General features: G+C 43.4%; 3 protein-coding genes across 8 annotated transcripts in view; all 3 read left to right on the forward strand.

Annotated features, from left to right (window-relative positions):
• On the forward strand, nt 1-3,668 carry NMNAT1 (nicotinamide nucleotide adenylyltransferase 1). Its single transcript, XM_041419567.1, has 5 exons — nt 1-185; nt 1,764-1,938; nt 2,391-2,574; nt 2,733-2,878; nt 3,247-3,668. The coding sequence occupies exons 2-5, from the start codon at nt 1,821-1,823 to the stop codon at nt 3,663-3,665; spliced, it is 867 nt and encodes a 288-aa protein (XP_041275501.1). The 5' UTR covers nt 1-185; nt 1,764-1,820; the 3' UTR covers nt 3,666-3,668.
• Nucleotides 3,669-5,773: 2,105 nt separating this feature from the next.
• Nucleotides 5,774-7,516, forward strand: RBP7 (retinol binding protein 7). Of its 2 annotated transcripts, XR_005953770.1 has the most exons (5): nt 5,774-5,908; nt 6,432-6,610; nt 6,867-6,968; nt 7,068-7,175; nt 7,296-7,516. XR_005953770.1 is itself a non-coding variant. In XM_041419568.1 (4 exons), the coding sequence occupies exons 1-4, from the start codon at nt 5,836-5,838 to the stop codon at nt 7,344-7,346; spliced, it is 405 nt and encodes a 134-aa protein (XP_041275502.1). In that variant the 5' UTR covers nt 5,774-5,835; the 3' UTR covers nt 7,347-7,516. The 2 variants fall into 2 exon arrangements, 1 of the variants encoding a protein (XP_041275502.1); XM_041419568.1 differs by lacking the exon at nt 7,068-7,175.
• A 2,213-nt stretch (nt 7,517-9,729) lies between these two features.
• Nucleotides 9,730-23,551, forward strand: part of UBE4B (ubiquitination factor E4B) — a 31,679-nt gene continuing 17,857 nt past the window's right edge. Inside the window, exons 1-9 of one of the 5 annotated variants that reach the window (XM_041419611.1) lie at nt 9,730-10,105; nt 15,058-15,235; nt 17,303-17,438; nt 17,939-18,026; nt 18,315-18,459; nt 19,028-19,256; nt 19,719-20,147; nt 21,001-21,114; nt 23,320-23,461. In XM_041419611.1, the coding sequence (XP_041275545.1) occupies nt 10,082-10,105; nt 15,058-15,235; nt 17,303-17,438; nt 17,939-18,026; nt 18,315-18,459; nt 19,028-19,256; nt 19,719-20,147; nt 21,001-21,114; nt 23,320-23,461 (1,485 nt within the window). In that variant the 5' untranslated portion in view covers nt 9,730-10,081. Of the gene's footprint in view, nt 10,106-15,057; nt 15,236-17,302; nt 17,439-17,938; nt 18,027-18,314; nt 18,460-19,027; nt 19,257-19,718; nt 20,148-21,000; nt 21,115-23,319; nt 23,462-23,551 lie in introns of those variants that run through there. The other 4 variants (XM_041419612.1, XM_041419613.1, XM_041419614.1 and 1 more) reach the window with 4 other exon arrangements.

A 23,551-nucleotide genomic window follows, 5' to 3' on the forward strand; every position in this document is an offset into this window, starting at 1 on the left:
CATCATGCTTATATTCTATATATATGCCGATATATAAACATATTTGGCAGATATTGGCCTCTGAAACGTAAATGAGATTGAGTGAAGCATCCTTACCTGCTTAGCCCCGGAAGGTGACTGGCAGGGGGGCTCCAGAGCCGTCCCAAAAGCTGCTGTGGGCATATTTTGGTGTCTTTTAGTGCAAGGTGAGTTTTTGAGGCAATGATTGCCTGTTTCTGTGAACTGTAAAATTAGGAGCATGAAAAGGGACACTTGACTAACTCCCGAAAAGGCACTCTATTTCCATCTTAATATTTTCTGCTTTTTTTTGCACCTTTTTTTTTTTAAGGAAATAATCAACCTTTCTCAGTTTTGCAGCATGTGGCACTGTTGAAAGAAGGATTTGTGCATCACAAAGGCAGTCAAATTCCTCTCCTCCCTGTTCCCATAGTAACTCTCTAGCTGTGCCCCTGGCAAGGCTGCGTTTCAAGTACCACCAGCCCTTCTGCTGCTGAGCTGCTCTGCGGTAATGAAGAATATTTTAAAAGTTTGTGAAACTATTGAAAGCACAGAAAAGTACTGGCACTTACCAGATATGAAGCCGTGCAAGAGTTCCTTTTATCCGCGGGCTGTTTGATGTTAGCACACAGTCCTGTTACGCGGTTTGGCTGTGAACATCACTCAGCCTCTCTCTAAGGGAGACACGGTGTCAGGGTGACCTCGTGGGGTTTTTCCAGGTGGTGATGCTGCTGTAGAAACAAGGGCAGACAATTCTGTGCTCCTCAGGATGTCTCAGACATCTGGCAAACAGCGACAGCCCATTGCAGTTCTCCTTTGTTAGGCCAGATGTGGGAAAACATCTTGGCAAGCCAGAATGTTCTCAGGAAAGGATACAGAAGCAAAAATGTGTGTGAGGTGCGAGGAGAAATTAAATTACAAATGGTGAAATTTCCTCATTTTCAGCAATTCTTAAGTAGCTTTCTGAAACTGAAGCTCAGAATTGGAACAAAACTCTGGTATTTTAGAAAAGGGGAAAACCCCCCAGTATTTAACTGCAGCTTTTACTGAACTTCTGTAATTTACTATTCTTCTCTCACCCTTTCCACTGGTACACCTAACACTTGCTGCAACACAAGGCAGACTGACTTTTCTCATCTTTAGTCCATAGCACTCTTCCCACATATCACCTTGAATTATATAAATTACCCCTTTACATTTTATGTTTCAGAAAATGTAAATAAATCCCAAATGAAGAAACGTTGGCATTGTTCTCCTCCAGAATCCAATACAGTATAATATTTGACACAGTCTTGGTTTTACAGATCATGCTGGAAAGGATCAGTGCAGTTTAGAGCAGCAAGACTAGGAATGGCCACAGGATGTTCTTTCTCCCTCTAAGCACTAGAAGGAAGTTACTTAACAAGGAAGTTCCCTGCCCACATGTCCCTTGGCAGTTGATTGGCACTGGCATCTTAAAATGGTGCAAAGTTTAATAAAGTTTGTCCTGCAATCAGGACAGATAATCTCTCCACAAGAAGTTTAAAAGCATGAGCTGCTTTTCTTCAGAGTGGGCAGTACGCCGTCCTCTCTGGGCAAGCAGCCTCTTTGCAGTAATTTCTTATTTTAATCACTTAGAAATTGGACTGGGAAGTGTCACATGAACAGTCACAGGCCAGGCTGATGGAAGAAAAAGACAGCATTCAATTTGATCTTGAAATTTTATCTTCTGCTTATTGGCAACACAAGTGAGTGACAGTAACTCTTTCTTATGCCATTTCTTGTAGTGGCTGGTACCTGGCACCAACATTGTCCACCTGGCTCTGTCACTGTGAGCAGTGGCCATGGAAGATCCTGACAGGAAGACTGAAGTGGTGCTGCTGGCCTGTGGGTCCTTCAATCCCATCACCAACATGCACCTGAGGCTGTTTGAGCTGGCTAAAGACTACTTCCATGAAACAGGTAGGATGGCAAATTTATATCATTTGGAATAGCTTTGATAACCAGACACTTATATGTTAAGGTGAGTATTTTGTGTCTATGAATGCTTGTTTGACAGTGACAGATATTTAGCAAATGCTGATTAGATACTGAAGCTGATATGTGTTTACATCTTATACAAAACCATGTAGGCCATTATGAGAGGGCTCATTTATGTGTTGCTTATTACTGATTTTAATGAGCTAAAGCACAGTGTTTATAGTTTACAGAAATACATCTTTCTAATACATCTTGCTAACTCCTTCATTGTGCTGCCCTGACAGTGCAGGAGTGTCCTGTGTTTTTCCACTGGGCTGCCTGTCAGCTGTCATTGCACTGCACAGTGGTTGTGTCACAGGTGAAACACAATGCAGGGGAAGTAACATCTGCTCAACCACTTCTCATGTTCTTGTGTGTTGTGTCTTTTTCCACAGGAAAATACAAAGTAATCAAAGGCATCATTTCACCAGTGGGCGATGCATATAAGAAGAAAGGTCTGATCAGTGCAAATCACCGAGTGACTATGGCAAAACTGGCTACAAAGAACTCAGACTGGGTGGAAGTTGATGACTGGGAAAGCTGTCAGAGCGAGTGGTTGGAAACACTCAAGGTTTTAAGGTATTCTTCTGCCAACCTCTAAAAAGTTTCACGAACCTATAGAAGGACTAAGAATGGTGGTAACTATAACCAGTTGGGATAATTGCAGGGAGAGGTTCTTTGGTAGGCCATACTATCCCAATTTTTTACTACATCTTTAAAATACATCTGTTTTTCAGGTATCATCAGGAAAAGCTTTTATCTGCTGATGTCACTAATAGTCTGCAGGATGCTGTACCCATAACAAAGCTGGGACGGAAGAGAAAACAGGAACCAAACAGGCATGAGCCCATTAAAAAGAAAAATCAGAGTCCAGTTGTGAAAAGTTAAGTTTGTTTGCAAATTAGATGGTTAATGATCCTTGTTCTTTCAAGAGAATTGCACTGATGAGTAACTTCTATGGTGGCCCTTGGTTCTGATGTCACTCAGTAACTTTATTCCCTCAGATTCCACAGCATAAGGCATTAGACCCCTTTAATGAAGGGACTCCCATAACCTTTCTTCAGAAAAATCCTGTGTTATGGCTACTAATTATATACTCTGAATCTTTCTTTAAAATTTCATTCCATTGTCTCATCTTAACCAAAGATACAGAGGGGGAGGGAGCCAAGAAATGAAATGTCCCTGTCAAGTTTGCTGAAATCTGCCAAGCCCCAAACCAAGCCCTATTTCTCATTTAATTTTGTCTTTAAGGTGTCCCACAGGTTAAACTGCTTTGTGGAAGTGACATGCTGGAATCCTTTGGAGTCCCCAATCTGTGGAAGTTGGAGGACATCACTGAAATTGTGGAAAAGCACGGCCTTGTGTGTATCAGCAGGGCTGGAAACAATGCTCAGAAATTCATCTACGAATCGGATATTTTGTGGAGACACAAGAATAACATTCACCTGGTGGAAGAGTGGATCACAAACGATATTTCCTCCACCAAGATCCGGAGAGCCCTGCGCAGGGGCCAGAGCATTCGTTACCTGGTGCCTGACGCGGTGCGGGCGTACATCGAGAAGAACAGGCTGTACAGCCCCGAGAGCGAGGACAGGAATGCAGGGGTGGTGCTGGCTCCCTTACAGAAACATGCCAGTGACCCCAGGAGCTCACAGGCACTGAGCAACTGACTTACTGTCTGCTGTGAAAAACTACATTTCAGTCCAGGAAAGGGTGTTTTCCAGGGGCTGCTGGGGGTTTTTCTTAGGGAAATAGTGGGCTAATTCCGTACATCTGTAGCTAGCAGTGAGGTTTGGTGCACTCAGTGGTTGGACCTACACAACCTTTTTCAAGCCCAGTAACAAAATTTTCACATTTTAATCTTTTGTCCCAGGGCACTGAAGTGAGTATAAGAATTCACATCGGTACATGAAAATTGCAAATGTGTAAGTAAAACAAACGAAAGTGTTCTGATTAGTTTTAACTCAAACTGCTCTGCTATTTATAAAACAATAGCACAAATATTTTTAATAACTGACTGTGTCTTAACAAAGTTATCTGATTTCAAGATGTACCATTTACGTAGAGTGATTTTTTTTTTAATTGTCAACATGTGTTTCACCTCAAAAAAATTATTTAGCTCTGTCGTGGAAGGGAAGAATTTCCTCTTGGCTGAAGTGGTGCTAGGTGTAGCATGCTTTTGAGCTGCTTGTTTGCTGTCATGCAGTTTGCCTCCAGAAATGTCTTGTACTTTACTTTTCATCTTTCCAGGGCTGTCATGTTAAGCTCAGTATTGTTTCTGATGGAAGGACAAACCTACCTCAGGAACTGGTTTAAAGCCACTGATTTAATAGATAGAAATTAATAATAGTCACTGCACTGATTCTGAGACACTTGTCCCTTTATTACAAATAATACATTGATTTCAAATAATAAAGTTTCTTTTACTTTTGAGCCATAAGTAGAATATAATTATATATAGCCAGAGTTGTTTTCTGTTACTAGAGAGAAAACTGTAGGATATCAATACTGATCATAAGTGAAATATTTTTCTTTCCTAGAAATCTGGTTTTGAATCTAACAGTGTATTGTCTATGTTACGTGAACATAAGCTTGAGAGGCACTGTGACTGTTGTGGTGATAGAATTCTATCTCCTTTTATTTGCTGCTATCTCATTTTTGTTTGTATTATGTGCCTTATTAAGAATGCCAAGGTTTGCAAGCCACTTCTCGTGGATCAACAACTCTTTAGAGGTTTTTGTATGAGGTTCAAGTACTGGTTCACAGAAAGAAGGACCACACCTAGACTATATGCAAAATTTAAATTAAAATGTTATATCTGGACTTTGGCACAGGATTTACCAAGTACTGACTTCTTTTTGCTTCCAAGAGTCAGTAGTATTGCAACAGTGCTTTACTACCATAACCTCAGAACACCAAATTGTGGGTGAAATGTTACTATTTGAGTGAAGAGGAAACAGTAATCTTCATTTCTCAGTGCCATTCCTGTTTTAGTGTAGGTTAGAGAACAATATCCAGCTGCAAACAGGAAAGAAGCTTTGACGTCCCGAGTTCCTACTCGCGTGATTCTGTGAGTCATATGGATCAAACTGCCAGCTCCAAAAATGGAGCTAAACTTTGGGGAAACTTCTCTGCAAAATATTATCCTTCTTATCCAGCCTAACACAAGTCAGTAAATAAATAAATGTAGTAGGTATAGGTGTGTTTCCTCACCTCTAAATCCCTTATTTCCTCACTTCAAATTCTCTAAGTCCTTTCTCTTCAAAGTCAAGCATTTTTTATTCACTTTTCAAAACACATTGCTGGGTCATCAGGGATTTTTGTCACTTCTTTGCTGAAGGTGAAGTCCAACACTGAAGCATAGGTATTGCTTTAAAATTTGTTGATGTAATACAATCCACAATTTAACAGTCAATCCGTGTCTGTTCAAGTCCAGCCTGTCTTTACAGGGGTACATCACCTTTTCAACAGATACCTGGATTTCAGATCATAAAGCCCACTTCTAATAAACTTGCAGGAAATCTTAGTAATGACTAAATCAGTCCCTTTAAAGTATACAAGATGGACAAAATGGCTTAAACCAGTTTTTGGCTTGCATTGTGGCTCTTGGGCTGTTAACATTTGCTCCACACGAAGATTTCAGACACGGTGAACTTTTCCCTCCAGCACAGCTGAAGCCATTCTGCAGATACCCTCTCACCCACTGGCTCGGCAGTAGCACCCTTCCCCTGCAGCAGAAAGGTCCTGGGATGTAATCCCACCCACAGGCTGCCCTATAAAAGGCCTGGCTAGAAAACTACTCTTGCCTTTTGGACTGGATCTTCCTTCTACTCTCTGGCAATGCCTGTGGATTTCAGCGGAACGTGGAACCTCGTCAGCAATGACAACTTCGAGGGTTATATGGTGGCCTTAGGTAGGTGAAAATACCTGCTTCTGTCCTTCCTCCCTTCTCCCTTAGGGGTCTTCTTGAATTTTAAGGAGTGCCCTTCATTTCACCCTATTTAAGGTATAGAATGCCTTGAAGAGAGTCTTGTTATTTCTTTCATTGCCTTTCCTCTGACAAAGGATGAGGATAGGCATTAACTTCTTATGGGTAAGTGGGGGTGAAGTCTGAAACCAAGTTTGGGTGTCTCTGTGAGGGAAGCCATCTGTCTCCAGGAGTTTTCTGGCAGAAAATCCTGGAAATGTTGCATAGGAGTTGTAAAACAACTGAGTAAACTGATTTTCAAAGAGTAAAAAGTACAAGAGGACAACTTACTCTGTGTAACATGCAGCTTTAAACAAAACAAAAGGTTCCAATAAAAGAACAAAATGCTGCATAGCAGTAAGGTCAAACTACTGTAAGAAATGCTTCTGGTAGAAATAAAGGTTAATTCCTGGCTGCCAGAATGGCTGGTGATAAATACAACTCTGATGTTTTTTGCCTCCTGTCCAAGGTATTGACTTTGCAACACGCAAAATAGCAAAGATGCTGAAGCCTCAGAAAGTGATCAAACAAGATGGTGATTCATTCTATATCCACACCACTAGCACATTCAGAGATTATTTGCTTGAATTCAAAGTTGGAGAAGAGTTTGAGGAAGATAATAAAGGCTTGGATAACAGAAAATGCAAGGTAAGAGAGAATATATGAGGCTGTGGCAAAATTAAGATGCTGTGATCAATCCAGATACTTGAGCTGAAATTGTTTCAAGAATAATGTTTGTAGTGCAAGACAGCAGTAGGAGCCTGAGTTACAGACAAGGAGTGTCACTTTCACTCAGGGGTAATATTTAGGTCCTCTTTTATCCAGGAAAATGCACATTTTCTGCAAGTATCTTGCAGAACCGAGGCAGACATGCAAAACCACCTTTTTGTTCCCTGTTCTATAGAGCCTCGTTACCTGGGAAAATGACAAACTTGTCTGTGTCCAGACTGGTGAGAAGAAGAACAGGGGCTGGACTCACTGGCTCGAAGGGGATGACCTCCACCTGGTATTGGCTTCAGATTATATCTAATATTAATACTAATTATATCTCTGTATGGTGAAAATTAGATTTATAATGTGGTCGTGGTGTGCATATGTCTTCTAGCTCTCCTAGGTAGGAAAGATGTGTAATGGATGTACATTGTGAGCCCATTCTGCTTTGAAACAGCTTCGTTGTTTCACTGTCACCTGTAGTTAAATTCAAATGTTAAGTGTAAGTTATTAGCATGGCCAGGGTGGTGGTAAAGGATCTGTGTTCAGCTTTGGAAGCAGTTCCTTTGATTACTATAGATATCTACACTCTTGGGTTTTCTGTTTGTTTTTTTTTTGGTAGGAGCTTCGTTGTGAGAATCAAGTCTGCAGACAGGTCTTCAAGAGAGCTTGAATCTGCGTGGAGTGCTGGGTCCTGCCTGTGGGACAGCTCTGCCCAGGAGCCTCGTGTCCAGCGAGCGCTCTACGGACACGAACTGACTCAATGGTCTGAAGTTTCTGGCTCAGGAAATAAGTCTGCTCTTGCCAGTGTTAAAGGTCTCATTTTTGCTAATAAATGCCTCAAAATGATCTTAAGTATCTTGTTTTTGAATATGTTTTTGGAGAAAAAAAAACCACCTAAAACATAAGTGATAAGGCCTGGGTCTCTAGGTAATAAAAAGTCAATTAGAAGGTGAAAACCTGCCAATTCTAAGAGGCATTCAGAGGCAAACAAAAGAGGGGGAATGGGGATAGAGGAGGGAAGATAACAAATAATGAAGCCAGCAACAAAAGGTGTGGATTTATTTTTCAAAATGCTTCTGTTTAAGGTGTAGACTACTACTTTACCTGCCTGTCTTTCACGCTGTAGTGTGAGGTGCCATATTGTGCCAGAGCTGCTTTGTTCTCAAAAATAATTAAGCTGAGCTTACCAGGGGAAACAAGCCTGTGGTCAAATCCCAGAACCATGAAGATGGGGCTGAGTGATCCATGAAGATTCCAGTCTGCAAAATAATTGAACTCTGTAAGCACATATACAGAGGGAAAACAATGCTGCTTTAGTTCAGCTTTGTTTGCACACAACTGTTAATTAGATTAAATGTTTTTCTTTATGACTGTGTGCAGTATTGCATAGAAACGTTTTTCTTGTGTGAACATGTAAGTTGTCAGATAAACTAGGTAGTTGCAAATGAAATTAGTTGCTGCATATTCTTCGTTGCATATTCTTGAAGAACTGCAGCTTAAGCTTAGTTACTTGATTATTAATAGGAAAAAAATAGTCCCTGACATTTTGAAACAAGTAACACCACCTTTCTGATACTTCTTATCCGTTCAAAATGCTTACAGCCACCATCAGACAAAAATCTGTTGAAGCATGGAGGGCTTTTGGTTAGATTGACGCCCTCCCCTCATTACTAGACTTGTGTAAATTTAAGCTGGTTTCCAAAATAAAAAGAAAAGGACTAATAGCTTTTATACTAATAGCTTTTAAAGGACTTATTTCCCTTATTAGTTAGGGAAATGTGGGGTCCAGCAGTAAAATGCCTGGTGAGATGCAATACAGACAGGCAGCAGCGACCTTGGAGGACCAGAGAACTCCCCAGAGAAGCACTTGACGGGTTTTATTCAAAGGTGTTTCAGACCAATTATCTTAAAAAAAAAATCCCAAGGAGATAACACAAAAGGAAGTGTAATCTAAAAATCAAAATAAAAATGTACATCTATTCTATAAAAAGACTGGCAATATATATTATGATCCAAGTATTGGTTTCTCTTCTCAGCACCCTGGTGAAGTCATCAAAATGTTTTGTTAAAAAAATTTAGATCAATAAAGTACATTAAAGATGTATATGAAAACACGAGGCCAGATAGCCTACCTGCCTCATCTCTGCATTTAAAAAATGGATCAATTCTACTGCTACATAATGATTTGCAGCGTGTATGAAAATATGTCCTAACAGCTCATATGGATCCGTTTAGTTCCATCTTAAGAACATCCAGCTTTTAGGGGATTCTTTCCCCTGCTGACTCAAATCACTCTGCCCCGTGCACGGCTCGCTGTCCCGGTCACATTATCAGTGACTGCTCATCCTGAGCTAAAAACTTGCTGATGCAACCCTCAATACGTTTATCCTTTGCCAAAAGACCAGCTTTAAAATATCCTTTTCTCTTCCATCTAGGTGCATTGTAACTCAAACAAGGCGAGCTGGGGGTGAGCCTCCAATGTACTTACATGTAGCCTGGCTGTTTTTTTCTGTAGCTGAGTTTCATTTCGAGTGTGAGGGAAAATATTAATATCTTCCAGAAATACAAAACTTTGTGGTATAATGAGGGAATTACGTGCAGAAAAGTTTGTAATAAGGAGTAAAATACCCCTCATGTTCAAACTACACTTAAAAAAGGCCGAGACCAAGCACTCAATGGAGTCTTGGCATCTTGTTTTTTTCCTCGGTATGTTAGTCAGCCCGCAATAATTAGATCCTGTGAATTCTTAATGACGCGTCGCTGAGGAGGGGTTAATATCTATGGGCCCACTGGAGAGGGAAGGCTTCAGCAGCTTGACCCTGCCTGGATCGCGGCGTCCCTCAGCGGCAGCTGCCCCTTTCTTTCCGGGCCTAGTCCCGGGCCTTGCTCCAGCTCCCGCCTCTCCCGGGCCCCTCACGAACCGCGGCCCCTCACGAGCCCCGGGCCCGCCTTTCCCTGGCCCCGCCCAGGCCCCGCCCCTCCCGCCCCTCGGACGGCTGCCATTGGCCGGCGCGGCGCGCGCGCGGCCCCGGCGTGCCCGGCCCCCCGCGGGGTCACGTGATCCCCAAGATGGCCGCCGCCGCCCTGTTGTTTTGATGAATAATCTCTGCGCGGGGCAGCGGCCGCGGGCGGGCGGGGGCCGGGGCCGGGAGCTCTGAGGGGCGCGGGGGCACCGGGAGGGCAGCCTCCCCTCGGCCGCGGCGGCAGCTGAGGCGCGGGTGGGCGGCGGGGAGCGGGCCGGGGGCGGCGGTGCTGCCGGCGGGCGAGGCGCGGCGCGGTCGCCCCGGAGATGCCCTTGTGAGGCGGCCCGGGGGGCAGCGGCGGCAGGAGAGCGCTGCCTCGGAGCGGCCCCGCGGCGGGGCGGAGGAACGCGCCCCTCCTCCGGGCACCATTAAGAGGAAGGCGATGGAGGAGCTGAGCGCGGACGAGGCGAGTGCGCGGGGCCGGGGCCTGAGGGGGCGGGCGGGCCCGCGGGGAGGGGGCGCCGGGCCGGGCCGGGCCCGACGGTGCGCGGGGAACGATCCTGAAGAGCTCTGCCTTCGCCCCGTGTCTGTGCTCCGTGTTTTTCTCTTTTTTTTCCCTCCCCTCCTGTCCCCGGGCTGTCCCTGACCCGCGACCCCCGGCTCGGCCGTGGGGGTGGGTTGCTGCTCTCCTGGTTAATTGTTTATTCTCTCCTTCCATCTGCTAGGTAGCCTTTGTCTGCAGCGTGTTCCGTCTCTGTATCAATACTAGGCGTTTATGTGTTCTTTGTGTGTGATTCGAAACACCCAGCCTTTTAACATAGTAAAACACTTGGAATTTTGCTTCCCTAGACTCTTTGCTGAGAAGCAAGATGGGTGTGTTCGTGGTCTTATATTTAGTATCATTTCTTCTTGAAACCGCTTGAATCAGGCTTGTCAGTTTCCAGTTTCCTTTGATTTTCTTTATTTGTTCAAGCTCTTCATCTTTCACTGAAGAATTCTAGTGTTGTGCTGTAGTTGGCAAACATCAATAATGTATATATTCTATTCACATAGAATAAGGTGAACTATTCCTTGTTTCTCTCTTTTAAAGGATGCTGCTTCTCTTGTTTTTAAATATATTATAAGGTCTTAAGTTTTGCCCATATATTAGAGGATTTCCCTGTTAATTATTTGGGTTATTATGGCAGGATCCAGGGAGTTCCCCACTGATCCTGTGTAATCCGTAAATCAAAATGTGTTGTACTGGACCTGCTGCAATACAGGCTCAGTGCTGTACTTATATTCCAGGGAGGATCAAAAGAAGTTATTTTTATTCTGTCCATGTCTTACAGTGGGATTGTAGGGCAGGGTGGCTGCTGTTGTCACTCAGATTTGTATTCCACCAAGTTGGGCTGTTTTTGATGATGTTGTCTGTCATGATTTAGCAATCCTGCTGTGTTGCATCATGATGTAGGAGAAAATACTTTGTGCTGTTTACTTGATGAAGGTCCTCAAACTGTGTGGAAGCACTGAGAAAAGGAGAGCAGTTCCCATGTTGGCAGGAGTGGGATGGGACACTGGTGCTGTAATTCTGCTGGGAAAAAGGATCTCCAGTTTTACAGCTGTATTTCCTGAGTGCTTTGTTTGCATGCAGCTCTTCTCTTGTTAAACTGCCCTGATCCTGAGATGTTTTATGATTAATTCCAGAATTATTTAACCTTTGTAGGCTTATTTGTGTCACTGCCTCAGCACATTACTGACATCATCAAAAGCACTGCATCATGGATCTGAGGCTGCAGGAAAGGAGTTCTCCAGTGAGGACTCATCACCTTTTTGGCCAAACGTTTGTCTCAAGTGACTCTTCCATGTCCTTCTTGTCCAGTTCAGCAAGGACCAAACCAAATGGTCTTTTAGGTGATGGCTTGTGACAATCTTGTATCATTTTAACAGAGTCACAGTGTCACTTCTTGTTATTAATGGCTCGCTCGCTGAAAAGTCAGAGCCAAGTTGATTTTAATTTTCCTCCACATCTCCACTTTGCTGGTACTTGGCACAGTGGGCCTGGATCAGATTATATTGAAAAATAACCTTCTGAAATATACTGTATGTGACTTCTTCAGGTTCAGACTTCTTTTCAGGCAATGACTGAAGGTGAAAAAATACTTAACGGAAGTTTAATTGCAAGGCTCTTACAGATAAGGTTATCTTCTGTTATCAAACCATAATTAAATATAACACTAACGGGTTGCAGCTTAAAAAGAAGAGATACACAATTGATCATATGTATATTTTAGTTTCAAGAAGATCTTTTCCCCTCCTGCTGACAGTGTCTCTCACTGACATTTTCTCAGCGTTCCCTTTGTTAATGCACTAGAAGTTGTAATTCATTACAGACCACAGTCAAACTTCTAGGAGGTGGGAGAAAGAAATTTCCTTCTTAGTATGTTTTTTAGTGAGTTTTAGCACAGTAGATAGCACAAGATGAGAACAGGGACTTCACAAAAAAAAGCAGAATCCAGCTAAATGTGGCATAAAATGGGAAAGAATGATGTGAGTTTGTTGTCTTCCAACATGTGCATGATTTTTGAGTAGCATTTTCTGAGAACGTGACCACTATGACCAGAAAAATGAAGCATTTCTTAAACCAGTTTAACATGCTGTAATGAATACAAGAAAAATAAATCCATCTATTCAAATTATCCTTTATTGTACAGGTTTGGAACTGTTCTACGTTGTGGTTGAATAGGAAGGTTCTTTACAGTCTCACTAAGCAGTTGCCACTCTAGCAGATGCTGACACATATTTTTTAACTGGGAATGTGTGAGCCTGAGGGACTAGTCTTCCTGGCTGTATCTTTATTACCTGGTCCCAAATTAAATTATCAGTCAACCATCTTTAGCAGGGTGCTCTTTTTATATTTTTTGTTGTGGTGCATGTAGCTAGAAGCTTTTAAGAAGTCCACTTATATCAAAAATATATTTCTGAAAACTGCTATTTATAGATGTAGTCCAGATGTGTCCAGCAAAAACTGTACTAGACTGTACTAGTTAAAAAGCAATGTGCTTTTTCCATTCAGCCAATTAGGTTTTTTTTTAAATTAGGCTTTTAAACTGTGTGTTCTGGAGCTGTGCTCTGCAGGGAAGATGGGCTGTGGAGCAAGCCATGCCCATGTAACAGGACTGAAAACCTTGTCACTATTAGGTAACATAATGACACATAACAGCTTTGTCATATGTCACTGGCTCCGGTCTGAAATCAAGGGTTGGGGGTTATTCAAATGCCCTAAACTTCCCTAAAACATTATTTGAGACCCCCAGCTTTGTGCTGCTGGGTGGTAATTTGGGGAGTCATTCAGTGAAATGGGAACAGGTTATTGGAGGGAACTCCCACATTTCTGCGGGGGGGTTTGTGTTATGTGAGGGCATTGGGTTGGGGTCTTGATTGTGCCTTGTGTTGTGCAAACAAACTGTGTCTCCTGAGTCCCCAGCTGTGCAAAAAAAGAAATCATCTTTCTCCTTCAGACACTGGTGCATGTATGGAGTGCTTGTGTGTGTATTTGTTGTGTTTGTGAACTGTGAACACTTAATTTGCATTCAGATTTGGGGACATGTAGCTGACATTTTCTCAGTTACACCTTAGAGGGCTGAGGTAGTTCTGGAGTTTTTTCAGGTAAGCCCTGGGATGAAAAACTGAAAAAGTGAAATACAAGGTACAAGTGAAGAAATGGCAGGCCCTAATATGTATTACTTTTACTTAAAGGCAAAGCTGAACAATTTATTTCTTCATTAAGCTCCCCTATTTTGCTTGACAAGGAGGGAGGGTTAGAGATTCTATTCATAGCTATTTTTTTGAGTGTTAAATAAATGTAGCTGCCTTCCATGTTCATGTGGTGACACCTGTCGTGGAGGGAGATGTAGTTCCAGACACTGTTTTCCCACAGTTTTTGAAGTCTGATTTAATTTGATCTGTTCTTCTTCCTGTTGGAGTAGGTTTCACAGGCCATTAAATGATACAGCAATGTAGTGTAGACATTGACTTGACACAAATCTTTTGTTCACTCTGTCAGTTGCCTGGCAGTTTCTTAGGACTATGAGCAGAAATGAAAACTTTTAAGTTGTGTGCAGTGCTTGAGTGTCATAATACAAAGAGAATAACAGGAATTGGTGATTTTTGCAGGGAGTAGACATCCTCAAATATGATTTTATTTTGGGCCTATTTCAAGCCAAAGATGTAAGCTTTGGTCACAGATCCTGTAAGGCAGCCTGTGATAATAAATAATTTATTAAATAAATTTTTTGTTTGTGTGAAGCTTAAAGCATCATAAATCTAGTTTTGTAAGTTTTATTTTGTCTATTTCTCATGTATAATATTAGAGTTATGTGATCACATGCTGGTTTTAATAAGTAGGTTCGTAATACTTTTCTGTAGTTGGATTTTGAAGGCAGATGCTTCTCTGCCTTAAAAGGAACATGCTAAAACTCTTTTTAAAATTCTTTGTGATGGAATGCCTCCAGGTGGTAAGAGGATGATTTTTACTCTATCTTTACTTGTCAAGGTGCTTCTGTGCAGCACACAGGATGCATGTTTTTGGTGTTGCAGTTCTGTTTTGGATTAATTTGGACAGTGGTGGTCTTGAATAACTTTCAACTGGACCTTCTGTAGCACGGGTGTGTTGGTATCAGGTGGTGTGAAGTTAAAGCAAAGGTCATGTTCATGTTGTCCCTTTTATCGCATCAACGTGGTTTGTCAAATGCCAAAGTAAATGGGGAGGAGTACTGCAGGTTTTGAAACTGCTGAGCAGTAAACGTTAAACTGGTCTTGCACAACCCCTCAAGGGACAAACACAGCATTCCCAGTGCAAATGGTTTTCCAAGGCAGCAAATACATACTCAAAGTTTGAACACGGAGGGTGCTGTAGTGCTGTGACCCAGAACAGAGGAAGGGCAGCCAGCCCAGCTCCCCCAGCTGAGCAGGCTTCAGGTAAGGCTGCAGTGTTTGCCTTTGCAGGAGACACAGGGCTTCACTGGGCTCCTCTGCCTGGCAGGGGGCTTCACTGGGCTCCTCTCTGTGACAGGGGCTTCACTGGGCGCCTCTGCGTGGCAGGGGGGTTCCCTCTCTCCTCCCCGGCAGAGGGGTTCACTCTCTCCTCTTCACTGGGCTCCTCTCTGTGACAGGGGCTTCACTGGGCTCCTCTGCTTGACAGGGGGGTTCACTGGGCTCCTCTCTGTGACAGGGGCTTCACTGGGCGCCTCTGCGTGGCAGGGGGGTTCCCTCTCTCCTCCCCGGCAGGGGTTCCCTCTCTCCTCCCTGACAGAGGGGTTGTCTCCTCCCTGGCAGAGGGGTTCCCTCTCTCCTCCCCGGCAGGGGTTCCCTCTCTCCTCCCCGGCAGGGGTTCCCTCTCTCCTCCCCGCAGGGGTTCACTCTCTCCTCTCCCTGCAGATCCGTCGGAGGCGCCTGGCGCGGCTGGCGGGGGGCTCCTCGTCCCAGCCCACCACCCCGCTGACGTCCCCACAGAGGGAGACCCCGCCGGGCGCAGCCCCAGCGCCGGGGCCCTCGCACAGCCTGGGCCTCGGCGTGCACAGCATGACCCCAGCTACCTCTCCCATCGGGGCATCAGGTAGGCTGGCAGCTCCTGGGTGCTCAGCTCCTCCCTGTGCACCCTGCGCTGCTACCGCTGCTGCTCCTGCTCTTACTGAAAGTCATTTTCAGAAACAAATGTTGAAAATGGTGAAGGAAGGTACTTTTTGTTTTAATTTTCCAAGTAATAAATGGTTTTCCATTTATTCCATTTACAGTTGTTTTCCAGGTGTGAGTGAGTTTTGGCATTTAGAATATGGGTTACCAAAGCTTGAAAAAATTTGTAATAAAGTTTATTATTACCCAATATTATGGAAAAGATGTGTCAAGGAGACAGGAAAATCCCTTTCAAGTCTTGCAACACAGTTTCTATTGATTGGTTTCTAGGTCCATTCTAGCAATCAGTCTCAAGTTAATTTTTGATCTTTAGTTGCTAGCAATCAGCAGAATTAAAAATAGCAAGCTGTGACTGGACATTGTCAGTGTAAGAATAAAGCATTTGCTTTCTGCTTTGTATTACTTTGCCAATTAAAGCAGCAACCCAGTGGTGGAGGTGACTTCTTTTTAAGAACGGTGCAGAGTTCACTCACTGTGTTCCCTCAGCCTGTGGGTACATGGCTGTTTTAATCCATCCGAGGTCTGACTCTTGCTGAAAGGAGCATTTGTTCTTCTGCTGTCTGTGGCAGCTGTGTGATGAGGAGGATCGTGGGCTTAATACAAGTGAAAACTAAGCCAGGAAAAGTAAATGTTTAATTTTCAAACAGAAGAGGTCCTGATCCATCCTAGGGCACAACTGGATAAACAATACTGGCAGCAGAGCAGGAGGTGTGGAATGTGTACCTGGAGGTAGAAATGCTCAGGTATTGGCAGACAGGTTTATTGAGGTTTGTAGTGCTCAAACAGTGAAGACCTTGGAGATTTCTGTTTTGAGAATTCCCCAGGACAGTGCCTGACTGTGCTGACTGGATTGGCTGATGACCCAAAGCAGGAGTTTCTAGTGTTTGCTTCCTACGGTGCCATTTGTGCAGCTATTTAATAATGTGTGACTTTTTCACATCAGAGTAAGAGCTTTGGTTAAATTGGGGAGTGGATCAGGAAAAAAATATTCATAACAGTTTATCTTGTGTGTTTATGTAGCATAAATGAAGACTCAGCTAATGCTCTGTGGTTTGCAGCAGTTCCTTTCAGCAGCAGACTGAAGTGACTGCAGAGGATTTTAATTCATTTGGACACACAGAGAGCAGCTCCAGCAGAATAGTGTCCTTGTAAGCATCCATTGTTCTAAGGAGTTGCCTGTCATGGTGAGATCAGACATAGGAATCAATTTCATGGAAAATTATCATTATTTTTATGTATTTTGAAAATACCTTAGAAAACCTAAAACCAGTGTTATTAGTGACAACTGGAACTTTAGGTGTCAGGTATTTTATTGTGTACCTGATCTAGCAAAATAGAGATGCAAGTAAATTCTGGAAGATCTGTATGAAAAGATGGCAGGTTGAGGAGGGCTGTTAAGGAGTGCTGCAGCATCACTGTTAAAGTACATTTTCCTGGCTATAAGAGTAAGACCCCAAGGGAATGCAGAACAATTCAGTCCTTTGCCCTGGTGGGCTCTCTTTGCTCTGGTCTCTTTTGTCCACTGACTTAGCTAGATTTTTTTTTGGGAAGAGGGAGGAGGAGAGATGAAGAACTCAAGGAATATTTGTTGCCCCTTCATAATTGATGATGTAACTCCATTGTAATGGCCCAGTGTTAAGTCCTGTTCTGATAGGACAGTCTTTAGAGGGGCTCTGACAATGTCTTAAGGTAGTAGACACAGCAGCCTTGTAATAGATCAGTTTTTGTAGGAGTGAATCTCTGAGCACTTCATGGATGCAAGTTTATCTTTGTTTAATGCAGGTAAGCATTCCTACATTGCTGCTACAAGGAGAGGTAGCAAATGTGATTATCTGTAGTCAAATGTGGTTATTAACGTTTATTTGGTAATGCAGTGCTAAGAATGGTTAAGAGCTGGATTGAAAAACAGTATTTCCTCTCCTTTTCCATCCAAATAATGCAGTGCCTTCTCACTGCTGTAGCAGTAATCTTGGTGGTGCCTTTTCTCTAGGAGTAGCCCACCGAAGCCAGAGCAGCGAAGGAGTGAGTTCCCTCAGCAGTTCTCCATCAAACAGCCTTGAAACCCAATCTCAGTCCCTCTCTCGGTCTCAGAGCATGGACATTGATAGTGTCTCCTGTGAGAAAAGGTAAAAAATGAGCTTGTAACAGCTGGCAAATATGGCACAATGCTGGTGTTCAAACCTCTTACAGGACAAGGCTCTGCCTCCCCCCCTCCCAGCTGTGTTAATGCAGTGGGGTTAATGCTTAAAAATCATACACTGTTTAGACCACTGTAATGCTTTTTCTAGCCTGGTTTTAATGGGAATTCCTGACCTGAAGTGGTAAAAGACAAAACATTTTCTTAGACGTTAACAGATAAGCACAGCTGGTGGGGATAATTCAGCTACTCTATTTAAAAGAAAAAGGTTGTGGGATGTGATAGCTGTGTAGTTTGTATTGCCTGCTGAAGAAATTTAGAACTCTAATGCAATATGAGAAACATTTACGAACCATTGATTTTAATTGCTGTTTGTGCAGTGCTTTCTCTGCTGCATCTGCTTAAGGGGACAGTCAGTCAACGTCTTACAGAGGACTGTCTACAGCTTTCTACAAGTTAATGGGCTTTTTCTCTTATTTCCACCTCCAGTATGTCCCAGGTGGATGTGGATTCAGGAATTGAGAACATGGAGGTTGATGAGAACGATCGCAGAGAGAAGCGGAGTCTGACGGACAAGGTGAGCCTTGGCTTTTTCTGCCCTGTCAGTAATAAGGTCAGCTGGTAAAGCCTGGCCTGGAGGCACAGCAGCTGCAGGATCCTCGGGCATCCCCAGCTGCAGGCAGGCACTCACAGCCTCCCTGGGCACTGCACAGCCTGCATGGGGACACTCCTCCACTCAGGGCTGGGGGCAGCAGGGAAAGGAGATCAAACCTTATGAGTTAACTGAACCTCTTAATGAAGATCTGTACCTGATTGTCCATTGACTAATACAAGTGCAAATCAGGTGTTGTTTTGTTCCCCCCAGGAACCTCTGTCGGGGTCAGAAGTGTCAGAGGAACAAGCTCTACAGCTGGTCTGTAAGATCTTCAGAGTCTCTTGGAAGGACAGAGACAGAGATGTCATTTTCCTGAATTCACTCTCTGCCCAGTTCAAGCAGAACCCAAAGGAAGGTGGGTTCCTGAGCAGGAGGCACTGGCTGCTTCAGTTTATTTTTTCAGAAATGTTTTAGTGAATTAAAGGATTGTCTTGGCATCATAGTAGACAATCTAGCAGTTGATTTGATAAGCAAAATTTTCCTGATTATTTTATGTAATAGACTAGATATTTTATGTTAGCTGTAAGATACACCAAAACAATTGCTATTCTGTGTATGTGTGGGGTATGTGCATGATTTGTTTTCCTTTCTTTGACACAATTTGCCCAGCTCAACAGCAGGGTGGAAAATATGAGTGGAACACACAAGACAAGTTTAATAACTGACTATAGGAGCATTAGGTCATCTATGATCTTCTGTGTTTTCCATAAAGGCTGTGTTTTTTGTGTAGCTGCACATTTAGGTTAATTTAGGTTAATGTAGACATTGATAATTACAGATGTGTCAGTGCGTTGTTTTTGCCACACACAGCGCTCAATTCACAGAAGTCTGTTTCTGTCCTTTTTTTCTCTGCTAATATTTACACCTGACTCCTGTGTGGATGAAGACAGAGGAGAGGATATTGATTCTTTTCTTCTTAACAGTGTTTTCAGATTTTAAGGACTTGATCGGGCAGATTTTGATGGAAGTGCTGATGATGTCCACCCAGGCAAGGGATGAGAACCCCTTTGCCAGCCTGACAGCCACCTCCCAGCCCATTGCTGCAGCTGCCCGCTCTCCTGACAGAAGCCTGATCTTAAATATGGGCTCCAACCCTGGAAGCAGCCCCATGTTCTGTAATGTGGGCTCCTTTGGTTCCAGCTCGTTGTCCAGGTGACTTCTGATTGTAACTGAATGCTGATTTCACTTGAATACTCATTGGTAGACTAGAAGAGAGAAAAGGGCATAGAAGTGTCCCGAGAACAATAAATAGAATGGATTTTTAAAGTTTTTCGGTCTTTTTCATGTGAGTGTCCCTCCATTTCACCCTTTTTGATTACACTGCCATGGCTAGGAATGTATTTGATAGATTCAAGCCACGTAACTGTTTTCTGCTGAGAAGCATCCCCAACTTGCATCGCGAAGACCATGATTTTTAAAAGTGTGTAGGTTGTGACATAGTTTTATTGAACAACTGTAGAAAAGAGTAATGTGTGTGAGCTGCAAAAATGTTGCTGAAGAGTCATCAGAAGGGCAAGAACTTCTCTTGCTCATTTTATCTTTTTCACCCTTTTTCTGCATATCCTAAATCGTTGCTCTTTTTTTTTTTTCTTTTTCCCCCCATAACTGGTTTAGTCTCTATGGGACTAGTCCAGCTCCTCCTACCAATTTCACAAGCTATGTACCAATGACTGGTTCATCTCTTACCCCAGCAGCCAGTTCAGCTGCCACCCCAGCAGTGCCTCCCCTTTCTGTCAGCCCTCGGCTCTGGGCAGCCAGCCCCCCGTGGACGCAGCCTTCCTCTGCGCGGTACCGCCCCTACACCGTGGCGCATTCCGGAGGCTCCGCTGCTGCCGCCCCGCGCTCCCCGAGCGTTCCCATCCCATCTAGCTCTCCAAGTCCTCCAGCCACGGCTGCTGGCCCTCCAGCCATGGCTGCTGGCCCTCCAGCCATGCCAGTCATCACATCCAGACACAGGCCCACAGCCGTGGGCCCGCCTTTGTTCACTGCTTCACCCGGTGCCTTGCGCAGGCGTCCTTCCTTCCAGAGCAGGATTCCTCCTAGGTATTGCACAAGAGCAGAGTGTGTTTGCTGTGTGCTCTGCAGGGTGTGGCATCAGCCTGCAGTGTGGAAGAGCTTATGTTTGTGCTGAGCTCACCCTACTCACCCCGAGTTGATTTCTGCGTTTGGGTTTGTGCTAATACCTTGACTTGCTAACCAGGTGTCTTTGACCTGCTTGTGTGCATTTGAGGTGTGATGTAATTACTTTAAAGGTAGCAGTATGGTTTTAGTTTCTTCCTCTTCGTAGATCCATTCCAGTTAAACTATAAGCTTTCTGTTCAGTTGCTGCTGCTGGATGGTAAACCACATAAAACTCCTGCTCCAAAATCAGTTTTCTCAGTAGGGCCTTAGTTAGTTTGTTGAATGCTGTTACTTGCTGGACTGGGTTGGATTTGATTCCCTGGTGCATAGACTTAAATTACAGATCAGCATGTTTCAGGATGCCAGGCTAAGTACCACTTCTTTTCCTCTCTTGGCTGTTCCTGGAATCCCTTGTTCCTGCAGGAGGGAGAAACAAAGACACATGGTTTTGAGACCACAGCGTTAAAGTCATTAGCTTAGAAATGTAATATTTATTATTCAGTCATGTCTAAACATTCCACTTTAGCCATCATTTTTATTTGATCTCAAAGGTTCTTTTTCAGTTTTTGGGTTGTAAATGTGTGGTGTTCATGACACCTGAATAACTTGCAGTAGTGTAACAAAGCATGTTAGTATAGTCCTGGTTTTACTAACATGGAGTTACGTGTTGTTTGCACGTTTAGAGAAGATGATTTTTGATGGACCTAAAAAGAAAAGCTACCATTTACTTCTGGCTTAAAAAATCTGATGGCCTTTTCCATTTTTGTTGTGGTAGTTTATACGACAACCCTTTCTCCCTCCTCCTTCTTGCTGTTTCTGATGTGTCTGAGGACAGTAGTGATGAAGAAAATGAAGACGATGATTTTTCTTGTGTCCAGTTTGGGTCCAGGTATTGAAGAAAGAGAATGTAACCTGCATGTTTGGTTGTTTAGGAACTAACAGCCTGTGTAGTGTCAAGTGATCTTCAGAGTAATTTGGGGAACAACTGAAGCCAAGGATGTGACTTGGCTGGCTCATTAAGTTGGTGTGTAAACATGTGTAATGAGTGCAGTTAGCTCTCCTTTGGAGACATGACTAAGGGAAATGTTCATCATACAGGCTTCTAGCCTAATGAACGTGGTTCTGAGGTGTTTGAGAGGAGCTTCTCTTGGGCTGTGTGAGTAGAAGGAACAGTATTTGCCCACGGCTGTAATTCTAAATCCCTGGTACATCATGGGCATGTTTTCCTGTGAAAAACTGGAAAATGAGGGCAAGGGTTAACATGCACCTTCCAAATACCATCTTCTCTTTTCTACTTCAGTCTGATTTCAGGAGAGTGAACCTGATAACACAGCTGCAGGAGGGCTTTGTGTATGTGGAATTTAGGACTATTTTCCCCACTGTTTTGTTTAGTTTTTGTCCTGCTGGCGACTCCATCCCAATGTTGGATTGAGTTGCCAAGCTTTGGATAGGATTTCTGCTGTGCTTCTGGGTTTTAGTGTGTTTATTGTGTCCTGGCATTTTGCAGGCAGCAGTAAGTTGTTAGAATATAAACACAGTAGCTGTACAGCTATGCAACAAGTGGCATGCTGAAAACACCAAGGCATTCAGTGTGTGTGAAGGGTGTGTGAGCTTTGTGTTAGAATAGTTGGAGTTATTGCTGCAGTGAAATCTTCAGCAGAATGACTGTAGAACTAGTAGGTTTTCATATAAATTTATGTTCTAAAAGGAGTAATTTTTGAGCTGGATGTGAGAATTCAAGAGGTTTAAAAAAGAGACCATTAAAAAACCCCATGTGCATGATTTTGTGGTTACTGAGCACTATTTCAATAGAGCTGTGTTTTACTTGGGCTAGTTTTAATTGAATAACTGAAAACATCTCTCCACAAACAGAAACTGCTGCTATTAGAATGTTGTGTTTCTTAAGCATCTGGTAGCTCAGCATGTGAGCAGTAATAACCTTTCCTGGATTTATTGGTTGGACTGTGAAGTTTGCACAATAGATTTGTATGGCTCAGTTATAGAAATGTAAATTATTTTACAGTTTAAAGGAAATTCCAGTTCTCACAGTTTGTAGTTTAAAATATACTTTTAAAAGCTGCATTTAAGGAAACCAGTAGTTTATTTTCCACTTTAAGATCTGAGGCTTATAAACTGCTCTTCATTCAAATCTGTCCTGACTGTACACAGCCTTTTCTTTGAGAATTGCAGTAGACCATCCAAGTAATTGCTGGTTTTTAGATTTCATTTACATGAAGTGAATATATCATGTCTCTAGCCTCTTCTGTAAAATGAGGATGTTGTTTTTAATTAGCTTTGTCGAGCTGTTACGTAGAGAAGAATTTTATTGAGATAACAAATCTGAGATTCAGAGTTGTGTGTCTGTTCTCACTTTTGTGTTCAATTTCTCTCACCTCAAGAATGGTTTTGGTTTTGTGGGTTAAGTTTTTGTGTTTACAATATCAGTGTTTTCCCCACTGAGGCTGTTCTACTCCATGAAATGATGTATTTCACTGAACTGCAGTGAACTGAGTTGAAATGAAACGACCTTGAATGAGGGAATGTCAAAAGCAGCAGCAGCACTTGGATGTATTGCCTCTGTTTTATTGATTCTTCTTCCTTAGGGCACTGGAGGTGGTTGGGTGTAGCCCTGTCAGCCCAGGTCTGTTCTCACAGCAGGAGGCTCCTGCCTCCTGTGGTTTGGTGGTGTACCAGGGTTTAACATTCCTGCCATTCTGAGCAGTGGCATGGAAGGGCTGTGGTGTCCTGAGTGTCAGGTGCCACTCAAAGGCTGTTCTTTGCTGCATTGTGAGACCAGGATTTACTGATTCCCATCAGAGTTATGCACCTTGTGGCTGTCTTTGAGGCACTTATTCAGTAAAACATTTACAGCTCTGAACTTCCAGGGCTGGACAAGCTGCTACGTGGAGAGCTCTCCACAGATCACAGGAATGACCTGACTTTTCACAGAAATTACCTGAACCACTGAGCCATGTGTGTGATGGGATGGAGTGTTCAGAGCATTGGCAGAGAGGAGTGTTCGTGGGTTGTTTGACTGTGCACAAGTGAAGAACTCCACTGAATGCTTTGTTTCTGCTTTTTGTGTGTTTTAAAGTGTGGGAGGCTCTGGCAGCTCGAGTGTTTCCGATTCCTGCAGTGACCACTTCACCATTGAAAACTGTAAGGAGACAGAGATGCTGAACTACCTCATTGAGTGTTTTGACAGGGTTGGAATCGAGGAGAGAAAAGCACCAAAGGTATGTTTCAGATGAGTGAGGTTGTGTCAGTGCTGTCACAAACACTCCTCTGACTCATTAGTGGGGAGAGTTGGTGGGAGTGATACTTGT

This window comes from Onychostruthus taczanowskii, unplaced genomic scaffold (assembly GCF_017590055.1).
Source record: "Onychostruthus taczanowskii isolate IOZ18803 unplaced genomic scaffold, ASM1759005v1 scaffold61, whole genome shotgun sequence".
NCBI classification, from domain to species: Eukaryota; Metazoa; Chordata; class Aves; order Passeriformes; family Passeridae; genus Onychostruthus; species Onychostruthus taczanowskii.